Source organism: Misgurnus anguillicaudatus, chromosome 12 (genome assembly GCF_027580225.2).
Source record: "Misgurnus anguillicaudatus chromosome 12, ASM2758022v2, whole genome shotgun sequence".
Lineage (NCBI taxonomy): Eukaryota > Metazoa > Chordata > Actinopteri > Cypriniformes > Cobitidae > Misgurnus > Misgurnus anguillicaudatus.
Window position 1 is genome coordinate 18,278,518 of NC_073348.2, and position 19,929 is coordinate 18,298,446.

Below are 19,929 nucleotides of genomic sequence, written 5' to 3' on the forward strand. Positions count from 1 at the left end.
TAGTGACTCACACTGTGGTTACTTCTCCTTTACGTCAAACTCTTATTATGAATGACTCCTACTGTTGTGATTATTCAAACCCTGGGGGAGATTAAATTAAATTCTTAAAATCTTGTTTGTGTTGGGCATTTTTATTATCCTATGTTCAGTTAATTAATTTGTAGTTTTGATATTTTTTGTACTCTATTATGTAAGGAATAATTGTGAAAAAAATGCACACCCAAGTTGATAGTTCGGTGCATTATTTTCAAAGGACCAGAGTAAATGTTTTCGCTTATACGATTACCACAAACACTGCTCTGGTGGTTATTTTAAGACATGTGACAGGTTAGGTGTGTGGTTTACAGAAAAAATAATCAAAACCCATGGAACATTTCTCAACCAATCAGAATAAAGCATTCGACAGGCCAATGGTATAAAGTTTAATACTCAATTACTTATTGCTCTATATGGGGCAGGTGAAACTTATACAGTAAGCATGCATACAATGTAGCCTACAGGTACAGTATTAATCTTATTGTATTAGAAATAACCAAACAACTCTGTGGCATTAGCAAAACAATGCTTAACCTCAGAACTATTTATAATTTTCATTTCTGCTAAACCTTTAACCACCAGGTCCTCGTGTGGCTTTAATTGATGCGTGAAGTAATTTCCTTTTCATGTGATGTCTTACACTTCATTTTGAAAATGGTTCACATTTTTTGTTGTTTTCATAATACAAAGAGCACCTATTGTCAAATTCACGTTTTTACATTTCCTTTGGTGTGTAAGTGTGTATTAGTACATGCTAAAGATATGCAAAAGGTACAAAACCCAAAGTTATCGTCTCCTACGTAAATCTTTTTTCTTGGACTACAACAAACACACGGATTGTAGGCAACAGTTTACTTTCTGGGGATTAGTGAGACAAGACCGACATTATCATAATTCCTCACGGTTCGGACTCACAGCCTGTAAGTAACTCCTGTTAGCATTGCATTGTGAGCGAATCTTTCAAACATGGTAAGCAGCATCACATTTCCGGCTGACTTCAGAGCTAGGTATTCAGACAATCACAACGTACAGATTAGCTGGCCAATCAGGGACACAGAGCTTTTCAAATCCGTGCGTTTCAGGAAGAGAGTGAAATCTGGACCTACAAAAATATATATTATGTGGAAAACAATGTTCACGCAAAGGCATTGTATTATAACAAATACACAAAATAAGATTGTTTTTAGCGATGAAATAGGTGCTCTTTAATTCTGTGTAACCTGTTGTACACAAACGTGGACAATTATACTGCTTCATAAATAAAAAATATTTGGTTATTATATTTATTGGTTTTTTCTAACCCCAAATAGCTAAAAGAAATCTGAAATGCAAGCCAAATCAAAGCTCGAGTAGGAGGTTAAAGCAAAATATTTACACTTTTAAACATGAAATTATATTTCATGTATTTGTTTTACTGTTAAATTGTTACGTTGCGTAGTTTGTAGAGGGTTTGAAAAGAGTTTTTGTGAATTACATCAATATGAGTGACGTAAGCAGCATCATTATGTATCTGTTCCGCCCTAATAGCGCTGCTCCGCTATTTCACACTCACACATACACGCACACACACACACATACACATACACTGGACTGCATGCAAAGACTTTGCATACATAGCTTGTGTGCATCCTGAATAACATAATGGATTTAAACATGAAAAATCTGCGGTTCCTCGTCTTTCTGTGTAAGTACTCATTCACACACGTACACGTTTATTTTATCATTACGATGTAATTGCGCTTTGACAACAGCTGAAGTATTTATACCTGAAGGAGTTGAGTAAATGTTTGATCCTTTAAGCTTAATATTTAAGAGTTTAAAGTTGTGTTAAAGTTTGTTACCTTCTTTAGGATTATGTTATGGGATTTATGTTTGTTATTATCAATTCAATTCACACCATTTTATACAACCTTCAACGTTTAATAAGCTTAGCAGTTTGATGTTGACATTGGTCAAACGAAGCAACGCAAAACGTTAACAATGTTTGATGCTTTAAAAGCTAAAATCAACTTCATTCAGAAATTTATGATTCACAACACAAATAATGCAATAGTCAGCAGTGTAAATTATGAGCAAGACAACAGGGAATGTCCCACAGGATGTGTTGTCATAATGAAAATATAGTAAGAGTGTTGTTCATTGTCTGAATGGTGTCAAAGATCAGCATCCAAACTGGGCTATCTGGCTTACTGATCATAATGCAAGCAGTGGACTGGAACTACTACTACTACTACTCTCTCTCTCTCTCTCTCTCTCTCTCTCTCTCTCTCTCTCTCTCTCTCTCTCTCTCTCTCTCTCTCTCTCTCTCTTCCTGTTCAGAGCAGAGTCTGAACTCTCTTATTTCCTCTTCATCTTCATGACATAACTCTTCTGCTTTGTGTCATGTCTCTGTCAGTGCTATATGCACCACAAACTTTAAAAGCCCTCTTTGTGTCTTTAAATACTAGCATCCTAAATAATGAGGCATCAGTTAGAGCACATATAAGTAACTTATTCATATATAGCTTTATGTCACACGTTTTCCTACTCATTACTCAGTACTGGATATTAGATTGAAACTAAAGTAGGCTATATGAGGAGACTTTTAAGAGTTCAACAAGCATCAAGACTGATGACTGTGTGTGTGTTGTTCGTGTACAGACATGTTTCTACATTTCTGAGTCTCTAAATGTTAATGGACAAATCTCCATAAAAAACGTAAAAACAAAGACTTGTGTTTTTAATCTTCATTTATTTTTAATCATAAACACAGTCTTAAGAAAGAATCAAATGTCTGCTGACTTGCATATGAATTTGCAGAACTATTAGATTGATTCTGGTTCATACCACCCAATAAAAACCGGCAACATGCAGATTGCATGATAAGACCCTACATGTTTTATGAACACCACCCAAAAATACGAGATGTCAGTGATGTCAGAAGATATATATTTCCCAGTGGTGTTGTGCAAGAGTCCACTATACAGTATGTAAAATTAAATTCAGATGTTCAGAGCAGCCATTAACAACATTGGGCCTGTTTTGCACCGGACAAGCAAGCAGAGCATTTTTAGCATGTGTTCCCATTGTGCTTTCACACCATCAGCATTTTCAGTGTGCAACTGAACCATAGCCGTTCTGTGTAGTGGCAGAATTACAAACCCAAGTATGCATTACTTATTTCAATAATTTTAGTTCACTATCCTAATGTGACCTTGATTTGTTTTGATTATGCCTCAGCTCTGCATCACATGCAAGATGAACCAGTTCCCAAAAAAAAGGTGTGAAAAAAGGTGTGAAAAAAATTCGCTTCATGCTTTAACGTAACTTGAATGTAACTAAATATAAAGAAACTTTATTGGGATAATTGTGTCACTTACAGAATTGCCAAAGCATTATAGACCCTTTTACAACACATGTGATCAAATAGCCTGCGCGCGCATTTTGGCAACAGAAGTTGTGTTATTCCCCATTGGTTCTAACGTGTTAGCAACTCAGAAAGTTTATTCAAACGGTTTCCCAGCATCAAAATGTCTGGTTGTTGCGTTTGGTTGCACTAATATAATATACTAATATACGTATATATGTATCTAGCAACTTTATTTTTGGCCATCTGCTAACGTCTTCTATCCACCCCACTATAGTACACGAATCTGGTAGCTGTGTTAAAAATGTTGATAAAGTCAACTTTTTAAAATAACTTTCTCTGTCTGTGTTGCTTCACTGTTGATACTTACCATACTTCCATTGCCTAAATGCGTGCCCATACGCTGCCACGCCATCATTGTGTACAAACAGTAAAAGGGTCTATACTTAAAACAAGAAATATACAATAACACAGTAACAAACATTAAGGTGGAATAAAGCAAAGGTGATGTGTGATGGATGAAGTACTACTGCAATTAAAGTCAAATAAAATAGAATTAGATGATATTTACAATATAAAATAAACTTTGAAATATAAACATTTGAAGTATACAAATATACATTTACAGATGCACATGAGATATAGATAAAAAAAACTCTATACCCTTGAATATTTTAATTTGTCCCCACCTCTACTCAATCACAACAGCTCATAACATAAATATGCTAATTATAAGCTAATTAGTCCCCACCTCCACTCAATTGCACCAACATCTAACATAAATATTAAATGAGTGCCATACACTCCAGTAAATGATAAGAGACGGATGATGTGAACTCCACTGCTTTGCTCCCATTGGTAGTCGCTCCCGAAAGTCACTCGTAATTTGTATAAACTTAAACCTTTCTCAACTTTGTCACATTGCCGCCCCACTTCCTGTCGTCAACGCTCACTGTCACTCGTGTAGCCAAGATTGAAATAAATGAAATCATGTCGCTCTTAGGGCTGTGCAAAAATATCGTTACAGCTAACTATCGTGATACTTTTTTCCACGATAGTGTGTCGATATTTCAATCTCTGCTATCGATGTTTTAAATAATTAATATAACCCCTCTGTGAGCCAAACGACCTCCATGCCGCTGCTGTAGTTGTCGCTGTCCAGTTGTCCGTCATATGCGGCAATGTCTCAGAAGTTAGCGGGAGTGAAAAAATGGCAGAAAATGTAAAAACACCTGCAGCTTTCGTGTGGATGCACTTTGGCTTTAAAAAAGGGTGAAAAATCAGCTCCGTTTTTTTTTAAATATTTTTGATAAAAAAAAGGAAAAAAGCATTCCAATGTATCGCAATGTGCAACATATCGTATCGTAATACATCGGGGCATGGGCCATGTATCGTGATATGTATCGTATCGTGAGGTCCTTGCCAATACCCAGCCCTAGTCCCTCGGCTAATGCTAGTCTGAACAGGGAATACACATCTCAAATATGTTATTGTTTTAATGCAAATGCAACATACACTGATTCACTCGTTCAACTGTGTGTGAATTAAGAACAGACTGTTTAATTCAGAATTACCATTAAATTATGACCTACTTTTACTTATCAAGTATAATCAATTAACTTTTCCAATTGTTGCATTTGAAATTGCATAATTAAAACAATGTGGTACTGTATGAAGGTCTTGCATCACACTCAGTGTGGATCTTCTCAATGTTGAAGTAACTAAATGTTGTTTACAATCTCTATGAGTACCCACATCAAAGTTTGACTGCACATAGTCAGTCTATCCCTCATGGACTGAGATCTCGTGTTGTGGCATGTCTACATATCTCAAATTTCCTTGAACTGTAACAAAGCAACTTCAATTTTAACATTTCTTATAAAACTAATTTTCTGATTTTTTGCAGGTTTTAGTATCAATATCTCTCAAGGTTTTAATGTGGGCACTTCTGGAGCCAGGAGCTTCTCAGGGTTAGCGGCAGAACAGTTTGGTTACACAGTGCAACAGTTTAGCAACAGTCAAGGAAAATGGTAAGATTTATTACATTCATGAATTTTGCAGATGCTTTTATCCTAAGCGGCTCACAATGCATTCAAGCTATACATTTTATTGAGTATTTGGGTTCCCTAAGGGTTCAACCTACAACCTTTGTGCTGCTGCTAACACAATGCTCTACCAATTTAGATATACAAGAACACCTTCCTGTACAGAAACATTTATAAGATATATTGATAGCACTCTTACAGTCGTGTATTTTTGTGACATGTATTTTTGTGACATGTATTTTTTGCATGCGCTCACACACATCCTGATAGCTGTTTTCCTTTGATGATATAACTTCCTGTGGTCATTAAATGTGTCTGGATGTCGAGAGACCAAGTTCCTTTAGAAACTATCAGCAGGAAAACAAATGCCTTTCCTCATTCCTGTCATCAAAACGAACATATGCATTTTCACTCACTAAAATTTGATACATTGTGCGATACTTCCTTCAGTCGTAATGTAAACAGTGAATGAGCTGATGGGCTATATTGTTAATATAATAAAGAGGATTGTTTAACACGACACACAGCTAAAGGGTTATGCATTGTCTGCGTGTCGTGTTAAACAATGCTCTTTTTTATAATAACAATATAGCCCGGAAACTCATAAATTATGACTGGAGGAAATAGCACACAATGTATCAAATTTTATTGAGTGAAAATGTTTGTTTTGTATGTGTATAGTTCTGTTATATACATTAGTTGTGTTATGTACTTATACATTGTTGTGTTACTACTGGGGGAAGTTGTGCATAACATAGTGAAAATATTTTTATGAAATAAAAAAAACTTAATAGATAAATTTTTTTGCTTTAAATTAACTAAGGCCCTATCCACATGGACACGGGTATTTTCAAAACTGCAGCTGTTTGCGGTTTGGCATGCTCTTGACAGCGCTTCATGGCACGTTTTTACATTTTCATGCGGACAGAGATATTTTTTAAACCATGCTTGTGTGGACAATATATGTATTTTTAATACCTGTGTACTCGTGGACTAGTGCTGCATTCGAAACCGCCTACTTTCATACTATATAGTAGGCGAAAAGCAGTAGGCAAGGCAAGTAGTATGTCTGAATTCATAATATTCCAAAAACAGTAGGCGAGAAGTACCCGGATGACCTACTACTTCCGATAAGATCCTGAAGTGTTCATTTGATGGACACATTGCTTGAGCCCCCAGCGGAGGAGTTATCCAAAGAAGAAGAAGAAGACAGAGGGGTGTTGTTGTTTTTTTAGTTATGCTTTTTATACTGCCTTTATTTAGACAGTATAGTGGAACGTAGACAGGCAACAGACCTCAGAGACGGGAATCGAACTTGGGTCGCCATGAGAAAACTGGTGCTACGTGTTAGTGCACTAACCACAGGGCTATTGGTGCAGACAGGGGTGTTGTTTTATTTAGAAATGTCCAAAAGCGGTAACGCAGCTCTATTCAAATGTCAATACATATATTCAACCGCTGTCTCTTGTGGTTAAATTGCGCTAGTTTAACGTCATTTCAGTTGACTAACTTGTTGTTATGACGACATATGTCACGTGATGTATCAATATGGCGTATGTAGTATGTCCGAATTCATTACTATCCATATTCATACTATATAGTACCTACTGTTTTAACTGTCGATGAGTTGGTAGTTCATCTATTTCAGTACCTATTGTCACAGTATGTGATTTCGGACGTAGCTTAGGACTAAATTCTTATGGGCGGTTTTTCCGGACCGGGATTAGACTAGTCCTAGATTAAAATAAATGTAAGACCTGTCCATACTGAAAACAACTTGCACTAACATATCTTAAAATCAGGGCTTTGAGCTAAAAAATTTCCCCAATTGGTTTGTTCCAGAAACAGTATTTTAACGTTTCCGGTTTTCGGTTTAACCCTAAAATTGACGTTCCTGAACCGGTTAATAACATTCCATGTCAGCTGTGGGACATACAAATAAGTAGTCTACATAAGTCTCTATCTATAAACATTAAAAAAGGCTACATTACGTAAGCGACATAACTGTAATTCATACATGAATTAAGACAAGGACAATTTCTGCCATGTCGTTTATTGGCAAACAACTTAAACAAATGTTTTTATTAGAAAAAAGAATACTGTGGTATTTCGACATCATTTTGTTTGTATGTGTCCTGTCAAGAACAGAAAGATTTTTCGCTTGCTATTTGAAACGCGTCTCTCCATGTATGCACTTTTGAGTCCACTTAAACACACGCACACACACAGACGGAGGACGAATTTCAAACAGCGCTTCAGGAAGAAGATGCAGCATAAACAGTCGCTTCACATAAAGTGAAAACTATGTTGTTTGTCACACCACAGAAAAATGTGAACATAACCACCCAGACAAATGATTGAATGATAAAAAACACCAAGTACATTAAATACATTATCAAAATCTTGGAAAAGTAGGATTCTCTGCTCTCAAATGCTGGGAGGTTTTCCACTGTCAGTGCTGAAACCACGCCCACTTGTGGGAAGCTGAGAGTCTCTCACAACTTTAAAATACTGTTGTTCATGTTAGTTTATTGTGAATTAAAGACGGGGTGTATGGTTTTTTGAAAAACACTTTGGAAAAGGGAGTCGGGCCAACTACCGAAAAACACTTGTAGCCAATCAGCAGTAAGGTGCATGTCTACTAACCAACATCTTTGGCTGCGTTTACATTTTGCATTAACATGCGTTCTCGGTGATCCGTTCACGCAGATCCGATCATCCGTATATCAGGACTTGGCGCGTTTACATTTGTCACATAAATGTGGCTTCTGTATTTGGATGTGTGATTGGATCCCGTTCAGGGAGACGCGCGCTGGGTGGATAGCTGTCAATCACAGATGGCTACAGCTGTCACATGATTTAGGGTTGTCGGGGTAACCGCAATCCCGTATTGTACAGTGCTACTGAGAAGCAAACAGCAGAGAATAACTAGCAAACCCAAAAACAGTGATGTTCACATTTTAAGCTTTATTTTTTTTAGCTTTAAAGGCTTTATCTTTGTTTATATGCAACGGCACGTTTCAACGTTACCTGAACTTGACTTTCACCCGCATGCTTTTTATCAACAACAAAATCCGTGTGATACATTAGGATGACCATCCGGACTTCTTAGTCTGCCTGAATTTATACGTTTTTGATTTATGATTTAGGAATACGATTTAAATAAAACAGCTAACAATTTCCTAAATTTCCTGTTCATGTCTCCCTCTATAGTGCGTATAGTAATTGTAATTTACAAACACATTTATAAGTAACTTACTTTGTATGAAACCAACATTGAATAAATGTATTTGGTTTCAAGTAACTTAAAATGTGTTAAATGAGATAGAAACTGCTGACTGACCAGAAAGAAGCGCAACATTCACGTTGATATGTCGCCATGGAAACGCAAACATTATAACGATCAATTCTGCCATTAAATATTAAATCACTACATAAATACTATAGTGGAAACATGTAAAACATATGACTGAATAAGTTAAATACAGTCAGCAGTGTTAGAATGTTTTTGTATATCGATTTATTTCAATAACATCCTTTATTTTTGACAGCTGTCAGTGAGAGGAGATGATAGTGGGCGGGGTTCTGTGTGACGTGACGTTGGCCTGCAAAAGCAGATACGATGGCTGGATTGCGTTTACATTACACTGAGATCCGATCACAAAGCGTCCTCGACCACCTCTGCATCAGGACACACAGATCGGATAACATTCCTCACACAAAAGCGTTTACACTTGTCTTTTTAATGTGTATGTGGACAACATCCGGATACAGGTCGCATGTTAATGCCAAGTGTAAACGCAGCCATTGCCTGGGCTGCGTATTTGTGGGGCGGACCTATCAAAAGAAGGTCCAGATTTTATTGGGATAGGAGCGTGTTGATTTCAAATATCAACATTTGCTTTCAGAGATCATGCACCCCGCCTTTAACTAACAGTTACAACTTTTGATTTTAAAAATGTGTTAGTAAATGAATACAGCTTAATAAAACTGTAGAAGTATTGTTCATTGTTAGTTCATGTTAGTTAATGCATTAACCAATAGTTAACAAATACAAACTTATTGCAAAGTGTTACCCTGAAATATTTTGTTATGTCTTGCGCAGTTCATTATGCAATCGTAAGCGTGCAATCAACAGTAGTTTCCGCAAAATCTGAATTTTTCTCAGGATTCTGTATTGCCCAATCAGCCTTGAGGACTGGAACTAGATCTGTTTTTTAATAATGTGGTATCTCTGTAATAACTGCACACAATAAATGATAAGGTTACTTCATATAATATTTAGTGCCCATAAACGTTATGCTTTTCCTATCGTTTATTTATGGTTACCTCTGCCGTGTCTAGACAGGTTTTTAATGTGAGCATTTCTCAATAAACTCTATGTTGTGCAAAGGGTCAGATGAGGCATTTCCTGCTGTATTGCATGGTGTGTTGATGACACAATCACTCAGGGGTTTCATGCTTTAGTGTGCACCAGTTTGAATGCTGCTGATATCATCAATCTCATTGTGGAGCTCTGAGTAATGTAGGTCGCACTCATACAGACCCCTACGTAGACCAAAGATCCTGGAGTCAGTGTGTGTTTGTATAAACAATGAATTATTCTTACCCAGAATCACTTGGGGTTTACTCATTTGTACTTGTAGTGACGTAGACCATGTCCTAATTCCCTGGAATTCCCAAAACTTGTGTGCATGACATTTCACAACCTTGTAGAAACAGAATTTTAAGGTCCCCAGATCCACCTTAAAAAACTTTAAGGAGTTAAGTACTAAATAAATCCTAGCGGTATTAAAACATATAGTTTTTTTTAAATCATCTTTGTTTCATTCGTTTTATAGAGAGTTAAATTAATACATTTTCTCTGTTAGACAATAGCGTGATGTATGTCAAATGATAGAAATCCAGGGTAGTTATTTGAGAAACAAGCTCTGCATTAATGTACAGTAATATAACAGTAATAGAGTTTGTTAATGTTAACTGTCATAGGATGTGACGTGACTAAGCTTGTGTGTCACTGTTTGCATATTGCTGTGTTTAGTCTACGCAGAACATGTTATCATCCTAAGGAGACCTATTTGAGACATTCTGTGTAATTTAGTGGGTGTGTTTAGATTGTATAATGGACATTGGAAGGAAGCGGAGTGCACCTACACATAAGCTTGGTTGATGTGCACATTCAGATACACACACCCTGCTGTGCTATCTCTGCTTATTAAAGGATAAAACTCGTCATTTCTGCATCACCAAATAAAATTTCACAGAACTTTGTCTGCCATTCTTCAAACGAACAGACAGCCACAGGCCAAGGCACAAAAGTTTTACTATTGGTTGAGCTCATTTTTAATTCAGGCTTGTAAAATGTAGCCAACACCTTTTACTGTTCCTCAGGCTCCTGGTGGGTTCTCCTTGGAAGGGATACACTCAAAACCGAAAGGGAGACGTCTATAAGTGTGACCTCAGCAACCCAGGCACCGGCTGTCAGACTCTTAATCTTCAAAGTAAGCAAACATTTCCCATAATCCCTAACTGACATCATTAAGCATAGTGTTTTCAGAAAGATCAAGTTAAAATGAATTTCAGATGTTAAATCTTCATACTCGTCAACTTTAGAATATCATATCATTGTATTTATATCATCTAACTTCCTCTTAGATTCTGTCAACATGCCAACCATCTCCAATGGCATCAACATCAACATGAGTTTAGGACTAACTCTCACTCGAACAACCAAAAATGGCGGGTTTTTGGTAAGAAGACCTCCTGTTGTTCATATGTCCAACACTACAATTCTCCTATACAAGTACTCTTTGCTTCTAGAATGATTGTTTCATAAAAAGATTTTGATATTTTTAATGAGTTTTTAAACTTGGGAAGTTCAAGTTTAAAGTGCGGGAGGGGCATGGTCATAGAATTCAACCAATCACCGCAAAGAGGTATATACACTATAGCCGTCCCTCACCTCTGTCCCGTTTTTGCGCCATCCCTCCTACCCCACCATCTCGTCTGGTATCTCGGTTAACTCATTGCCCACCATCCACTTTTTGGAAAGTTGCCCGCAAGTATTTTTTGTGATTTTCACAAAAGTTTCACAAAATGCCTTACAAGAAAAAAAATTCTAAAAATATATAAACATACAAATATATCAAATGAACGAACAGACCCTCGGCTGTTAAACAAACAATAAACAAACATACAAACAAAACGGGAAGAAAATGTTTCATCCTATTCATATTTTTCTCTGCTTATAAACTCTGAAATATGGGTATTTTTCTTTAAAAATATTTTTTGCAAAAAGCTGAAATAATTGCATTTTTGTGAAGAAGTTTTTTCAGATTCAGAACGATTATCAAAACATACACAGAGTTTAAAATTATTAAATTACGTTTTTGCTTCAGTTTTTTATAAATTGCACTGCAAAAAATGATTGTCAAGAAAAAAAATCCTAGCATTTTTGTCTTGTTTTCAGCAAAAATATCCAAAATCTCCCACAATAAGATGCCCTTTCCTGATGAGCAAAACGACCCAAGAAAACAAGTCCAGTTCTCAGACCAAAATATCAAATTTAAGTGATTTTGTGCATAAAACAAGCAAAAAAAATCTGCCAGTGGGGTAAGCAAATTTTTCTTGAATTTTTCTTGAATTTAGTGTTTAAGAAAAAGTTCAAGATTTTTTGCTTACCCCATTGGCAGTTTTTTTTTTTTTTGCTTGTTTTATGCACAAAAACAATTTTTATATCTTTTTACTGAAAACAAGACAAAAATACTAAGAATTTTTTTCTTGAAAATCATTTTTTGCAGTGTGGGTAGGCTATTTAGTGGATAATCACAGTATTGCAAATTAACATAAAAATTAATCAGGAACACTTTTTTATGCAAATGTTTTCTCTTCATTGACAAGACAACTTCAATTTTGGGAAAAGAGTTAAGAAGGAGGAAGTACTCTTGGTTTGGGCTAGTTTTGCGAGCTCGAAATCTTACCCTATATGCTTTATTATCATATTTGAATACATGTTAATATGAACTTGTGAAAAAATGTGAATGGTTATTTCTGAAATAGACGCCTTACAAAACATTTGGAGACAAATGCTATGAATACACAAAGCCTAAAAGCAACAGGCTCCAGGGCGGATCCATAATGGATCTGCTCTGAAGTCGGCAGCTTAGGTCTGGATAATTTGCAGATCTGCTCCGGAGTTTATTGCTATCAGGAAGTTTATATAAAAAAAATCTGATCGAAAGGGTTTTACATGGGATTCACATGAAATTTTTCAAAATCACATGTCACATGTAGGCTTTGCTTTTGTGTTAAACTCACAGCAAAGAGAGAGAGAGTTATCTGAAAATATTTATTATTATCATATGAAGTTGAATTTGTGTGTTTTTGTAGACTTGTGGTCCTCTGTGGGCGCAGCTCTGTGGTAGTCTGTACTTCTATCCTGGAGTATGCGCAGATGTGAGCCCTCAGTTTTCTCTCCTGTCAGCTTTCGCACCGGCCGTCCAAAGTATGAACACACTTCTAAATATTCTCAAAGGAAAAGTTCTTGTAAATTGCATATCTCTATATGAAGAGTTAACCTCTGAACCATTTCACCTTTTTAAACAGCATGTGGCAGTCTTATGGATATTGCCATTGTTTTGGACGGATCTAACAGCATCTACCCGTGGGAACCAATCGTTGATTTTCTTAAGAAACTGTTGGAAAGTTTAGATATTGGACCTGAAAGCACTCAGGTGAGTGAAAAGCGACTGTGTACTGTACTTTATACCTGGGTTTGCTGTACTCGCTGTATTTAATATCTTGTATATGTATTATTATTTTGCAGGTCAGTGTCATGCAGTATGCTGTTGATGCTTCGTTCGAGTTCAAACTGAATTCCTATAACACAAAAGAGGCCATGATTAAAGCTGCTTCAAATATTGCGCAGATGGAGGGATTAGAGACAAACACATTCAAAGCCATTGATTTTGCCAGGTGTGCAATGCATAGCTCTCTAATTTCCAAACAACCGTGAATGTACTGTAAAAAAGCATACTATTAGCATACACAATCTGCATATACAGAACCACTGCAAATTTAACTAAAAGGATATTTCGTAACTCTTTACTTGAAGGGGTGTTGATAAGACTGACATGACACCTTCATAACATGACATGACACGTGTCATGAACATAAAGGAGATTTTATGATAACAGTCATTAGGTGTCATTTGTTCAATTTTGTCATTTTTAATGCAATCACATGTCTTTGTTAAGACAACTTGACATAAACCAAAACATCATAACTTGTCATAAATTTGTCATAAACATTACATAGCAGAATAATTATCAAACTTAAACGATTAGTTTTCATTTAAATTTTCTTTAAAAAAAATCCAGATAATTTACTCTCCACAATGTCATCCAAAATGTTGATGTCTTTCTTTGTTCAGTCGAGAAGAAATTATGTTTTTTGAGGAAAAAATTCCAAGATTTTTCTCACTTTAATGCACCCCAATACTTAACAGTTTTAATGCAGTTTAAAATTGCAGTTTCAAAGTACTCTAAACGATCTCAAATGAGGCAAAAGGGTCTTATCTAGTGAAGCCATTGTCATTTTTGGCAAGAAAAATAAAAAATATGCACTTTTAAACCACAACTTATTGTCTTCCTCTGGTCCTGTAACTTAATACATCATCATGTCAAGAGGTCACGGATGACGTATCGAAACTACGCCCAAGTGTTTACAAGTGTGGAGAAAGAGGACCGGTCCGATGTTGTTGTATGTGGAATGATATTAATTAATGTCTTTGTGTCAGTTTATTGTTTAAAATGGTATGCAAATGTGCATTTTATATAAGTAACACGTGACCTTTTGACGTCATTACGCAATTACATGAGGTCACACTGGGTCGTCACACGAACGGAGGAAGACAAGAAGTTGTGGTTTAAAAGGTGGTTTATTTTTCTTGCCAACAATGACAATCGTTTCGCTAGATAAGACCCTTATGCCTTGTTTGGGATCATTTAGAGTCCTTTGAAAGTGCAATTTTAAACTGCATTAAAACTCTTAAGTATTGGGGTGCATTAAAGTCAATTAAAATGAGAAAAATCTTGGAATGTTTTTCTCAAAAAACATAATTTCTTCTCTACTGAACAAAGAAAGACATCAACAGTTTGAATGACCTGGTGGTGAGTGAATTATCTGGATTTTTTTTTTAAGAAAAAAGACAAATCCTTTAAGAAACTATCTAGCTTTATGGCGTAACATTACATTAAACTGTCGTTTAAATATCATTAAGTGTTAATACTCTGTCAAATAATTTTAAATACCTTAACAGGCACGTCAAAAGATTATACTTAACTTTATGTATGTGCACAAAACATAAACTGACAACTAACAGAACTTGTTCTTCTTCACATGGAGGTTTCTGCAATTTTCTGACATAGAAGAAAAAATGAACAAAACATTTAATGAATTAATTTAAGTACCTTTTCCGGTGATACGGACCCAACGCTGCATGACTTAACCCATTATTGTACTGTTTTCATTTAATTTTAGGTGAATCGGTCTCCAAATATAATTTTATCAATTTTAATTATTATTGGATGATTAATTTTATTTCTTAAACCTATAGGAAACTTAAAAAAAAATATGAACTGAAGAATATTCATGATGCTGTTATAAAACTATTTGACAGAGTATTAACACTTAATGACATTTTAATGACAAGTTATATTTGTACCACTGTAGTTGAGGTCAAGAAAAATATTCATGACGCTATTAGAAAACAATATGACAGAGTATTAACACTTAATGACAAATTCAATTTGTATCACTGGTAAAAATGGTCAGTTATGTTGTCTTGGTAATGTCAAGTTGTCATAACAAGTTATGATGTATTGGTTACTGTCAAGTTGTCATAACAAAGACATCTCAAACAATGTCATCTTTGCATTAAAAATGACATAACTGAACAAATGACACAGTTAATGGCAGTTGTCATAAATATGCATAAAATTTCCTTCATGTCCTGGTTATTTTTTTCACATGTCATGTCATGGTTATGAAGGTGTCGTGTCAGTCTTATGAACACCCCTTCAAGGAAAGTGTTACCGGATATTTTACCCAAAAATGTATTTTGCCATCACCCCTCATTACTCATTTGACATGACTTTCTTTTGCTTAAAAAAACAAAATGAGTGTTAAGTGGTTGAATGGCTTCTACTTGACACTAAATATTTTTTTAGTAACTCCACTGTCAAATAAAATGGTCAAAAAAATTATCCCAAGCTGTTGTTGGGGCAGTACCATTTAAAAAGCTGATAATATGTACCATTTAGGTACAGATATGCATATATTTGGTACCAATATGAGGTACTAATATGAACTCTTTAGGTATAAAGGTGTACCTTTTGAAAGGGTACCGACCCAGTGACAGCTAGGGAGCATTTTTTGACCATTTCTCTGATAGTGTAGATCCTTAACGTCTGGTCACTGTCTTCATCAGTGGGGGCCGGTGACTTTTCTTCTGAGGGGCGCAAATTCAAAATATGTGTTCATTGCATCATGTGACCCATGTGCATCATGAGTCATTTCAAAATATGTGCCTGCTGCACACGCGTCAATAGAGCTTATGATAAAAGAGACGCTCACGTTCACAAACTACTTGCAAGAAACTAACTTAACACTAAACTCTGTTTACGCATGAGAATAAGCGAGCATCTGACAAACACAAGCATCTCTTTTATCATAAACCCTTTAGACGCGTTTGCAGCAGGCACATATTTTGACAAGACACGTGATGCCCATGGTTCACATGATGCGCCAAACACATATTTTGACATGACGAGCCACACATATGACAGGCTAAATACATGTTTTGATCGTGCACCCTTGAAAAATAAGTCACTGGCCGCCACTGGTTTTCATAAGCCCATACTTTTCTTGCAAAATCCTGCATAATTCACCTTTAAATAAAGACAGGATTGTCTTTTCTTTATGGGTTTGTGAATGTGTGCACGTGTTTGTTTTTCATAGAAATAATGCATTCCTAACCAAAAACGGAGGTCGTCCTGGGGCTTCTAAAGTGATGGTGGTGGTCACTGATGGAGAGTCACATGATGCAAGACTCAGGGACTCTGTGATTCAGGCGTGTGACAAGCAAAATATCACACGCTTTGGCATTGCGGTTAGTAAATGAAACATTCAATGTAATTTTAAATGTTACTTTTATATGTATATATACATTACTGTGCAAAAGTCTTAAGCCATCACCACCAGACATAAAAGTTTTAATGTCCATCAATATTCATTTTTTAATCTATTTGACTAAAATACAAACAGAAAATACAGGAAATATGTACAAAAAAAAAAAACAGGACTAAATGACTTCTTTAGGCATCATCTGCGTTTAGTGTGACCTCTCTTGGCACTAAACACAAAAGATAAATTTCTATAAAATTAGAAATTAGGATTTACCAAGAAATAATTATATATCATCACTATTACATTGCAAAAATGTAATTCTGGCACAAGACTTTTGCACAGTACTGTATATATATATATATATGAATGAATGGATTTTTGTATTTTCTCCAGGTGCTTGGATATTATTTAAGAAATGACATTGACACAAGTAAACTTATTGCTGAGATTAAGTCAATAGCCAGTTCTCCGGCTGAGAAATACTTCTTCAATGTGTCTGAGGAGGCGGCTCTTATAGAGATCGTTGGAACTCTCGGAGATCGAATCTTCAACATTGAAGGTCCATAATTATGTTTATTTTACTGTATATTAATTAATTAAAAAGTCTTTATTTAAGCCTTCTAAGTAAATGAATTGATAACATCTTAAAATTCAGGTGTTGGAAAAGCAGTCAGTGATTTTAACATGGAGATGTCCCAAGTGGGTTTCAGTGCACACCAGACCAAAAATAAGGTATGGGCTTTATGTGTCTGTAAGGGATGATATTTCATCAGTGCTGTCTTTTAAATGTTTGCTCTACTAGTCGTGTACATTCTCTGTTTTGGTTGTAGGATGTGATCATGCTGGGTGCAGCCGGAGCATACAACTGGATTGGGACCGTCGTTCACCAGACTGCAGGGAGATCAGACATTTTACCCAAAAATGTCTTTGAGAAAGTTTTGGAGGACAATAACCATGGTTCATTACTTGGTACTGAACAAATGCAATGGGTCATGGTCTCACATTTTATATAGACACCTTAAGGTGACATTCCACTTTAAAAAAATATATATGCTAATTTTCTAGCTTCCCTAGAGTTAAATATTTGATTTGTAAAGTTTTGGAATCCATTCACCCGATCTCCGGGTCTGGCGGTACCACTTTTAGCATAGCTTAGCATAATCTATTGAATCTGATTAGACCATTAGCATTGCGCTCAAAAATGACCAAAGAGTTTCGATATTTGTCTTATTTAAAACCCAGGGATTGGCTGAATGGATACCAAAACTGTAAAATCAAGTGTTTAACTAACCTATTTAAAAAAAAAAGAAAAAAAAGTGGAGTGTCCCTTTAAACATAACTATCTTCAATGATGTGTTGTAATGTCATTGTTCTGAGTTATCTCATTTGGATATGTTTCCTCTGTTGTCTGTTCAGGATACTCTGTCAGCACTTTAATTGACGGCTCTTCAGAGTTTTATGTGGCTGGTGCTCCTCGTGCCGTTCATAGAGGACAAGTTATAGTTTACACCATGAATGGCCAAAAACAACCCGTCATTGTAGATTCACAAAGAGGAGATCAGGTACACTTGATTCTTTAATACAATCATTTCTGAAACACTGTTTTGACATACTTTTGTATTTCCTGCCGAAACAGAAAGTTGGGCTGGGACATCTTTTAAAATAGCGAATAGCCTTTCGTTTACATAACCGTGCTTTGCATCTTGCTAATGCTATAAGTAGGTGATATTTAGGGGCGGTGATGTCTCCTTCTCAAGAGCAGAATTCGTTGGAAAAAATGAAATACACCCACTATGGATGATAAATCATCAAAAGAGAAAGAGCTTATTGCACGTTTGTTATAAGTTAACTTTATTTACAAGTATACTTTTATATAGATGCGCTCAAAGCTAGCACACACAGACTAAAAGCTCCAAACGCACAGATTTTGATGTCATTGGGTGTTTAACTTTGGGACAACTAACTTGGGTGGTATTTGAAGGATGGGGCTCATTTTAAATAGCATTTAATTGGACAAAAATGTTGACACGCCTTTAAGTGCTGGATAAGTCATCAGTATTTTTGGTGTGTTTTCTGAAAGGGAAAGACTATAAATTTTAAATGCATATAAAATAACATAAATGACAAGTATATAAATGACCTCAGAGCTAATAAACACAAAGTAAAAATCACAATATGCCTAATGACTAATATTATGTAGTCTGATCTCTGTGTTATAATATAATATGTAATTGACGTGTGTGTGTGTGTGTTTATGGTCTGTAGATCGGGTCTTATTTCGGCAGCGTCCTCTGTCCTGTTGATGTGGATGCTGACGGTGTGACTGATGTCCTGCTTGTTGGAGCTCCAATGTACATGAATGACGAGAAGTTAGAAACAGGGAGAGTTTACCTCTTTTCCATTACTAAGGTAATAATATCCATGCAGCGTAGTTAATTTTTCTCATTCTCTTACACATATTCTTTCTCATATGTGTCAGTTTAAATGGGGAGTGTAATGTAACATCACAAAAATAATATTCACCATTTATAGGATTTGTAAATGTATTATGTTGATATGCTGCAGTTGTAGGGCCATGTAGACGTATTGTTCAGTACTACACTTAAAGGAGTTCACATATTTGTTTCCCTGAAAAACAATGCGTTAGCAAGTAATCCTTTTTTAGAAATGTGCATTCAGTGCCCCATATCTGTTTTTGTTTTGGCCTGTGTGATCCCACCCACTGAAAATTTACACAATACTGTATTTTGAGAGTTTGATTGTAAGTTATTACAATTATGTATGAGGCCCACAAATGCAACCTCCGAAATGAGCCGCAGGTTTAGTTAAAATAAAAAATCCACAGGAACGAGTTTGAAATTCGCAAACAATAAAAACATTGCAAACGTAAAAAATAGCAGATAAACTTACAGTGTAAAGCTTTATGCTTTCCATCATCCGCTCCTGTAGGTGTCTGGCAACCCATATGAGCATTGACTTTGAAGAGGAGGGGGCCAGGGGAAAAATCGTCTCGAATATTTTTAATTTAGACTGCCGTACCAAGTTCAACCTTTAGATGTCAATAATACATACAGGTCATTTAAAGTAACATTGAATTATGACATCACAAAGAGCAGGGGTGTGTCTATAATAGCTCTCCATGCCCCTAAAAGTGAACTTATTGAGGGAACATAAATTTTTAGTGGTGTCCGAAATCATAGTGGAAATTATTGAAGACGCGTCTAAAGGGTTTATGATAAAGGAGATGCTGGCATTGCCAGCTACTCGCATAATCTCATGCGTAATCAGAGTTTACTGTTAAGGGAGTGTCTTGCG

The 19,929-nt window shown here is 35.9% G+C and overlaps 1 protein-coding gene across 2 annotated transcripts in view; it reads left to right on the plus strand.

Annotated features, from left to right (window-relative positions):
- The first annotated feature begins 1,585 nt into the window (after positions 1-1,585).
- The window catches only part of itga2.2 (integrin, alpha 2 (CD49B, alpha 2 subunit of VLA-2 receptor), tandem duplicate 2), a 33,737-nt gene continuing 15,393 nt past the window's right edge, over positions 1,586-19,929 (plus strand). For both annotated transcript variants that reach the window (XM_055208987.2, XM_055208988.2), the window contains exons 1-13: positions 1,586-1,720; positions 5,289-5,412; positions 10,819-10,928; positions 11,083-11,177; positions 12,817-12,931; positions 13,033-13,160; positions 13,253-13,401; positions 16,447-16,597; positions 17,008-17,173; positions 17,270-17,346; positions 17,445-17,583; positions 18,031-18,176; positions 18,880-19,023. In XM_055208987.2, coding sequence (XP_055064962.2) covers positions 1,678-1,720; positions 5,289-5,412; positions 10,819-10,928; positions 11,083-11,177; positions 12,817-12,931; positions 13,033-13,160; positions 13,253-13,401; positions 16,447-16,597; positions 17,008-17,173; positions 17,270-17,346; positions 17,445-17,583; positions 18,031-18,176; positions 18,880-19,023 — 1,587 coding nt within the window. In that variant the 5' untranslated portion in view covers positions 1,586-1,677. The remainder of the gene's footprint in view (positions 1,721-5,288; positions 5,413-10,818; positions 10,929-11,082; positions 11,178-12,816; positions 12,932-13,032; positions 13,161-13,252; positions 13,402-16,446; positions 16,598-17,007; positions 17,174-17,269; positions 17,347-17,444; positions 17,584-18,030; positions 18,177-18,879; positions 19,024-19,929) is intronic.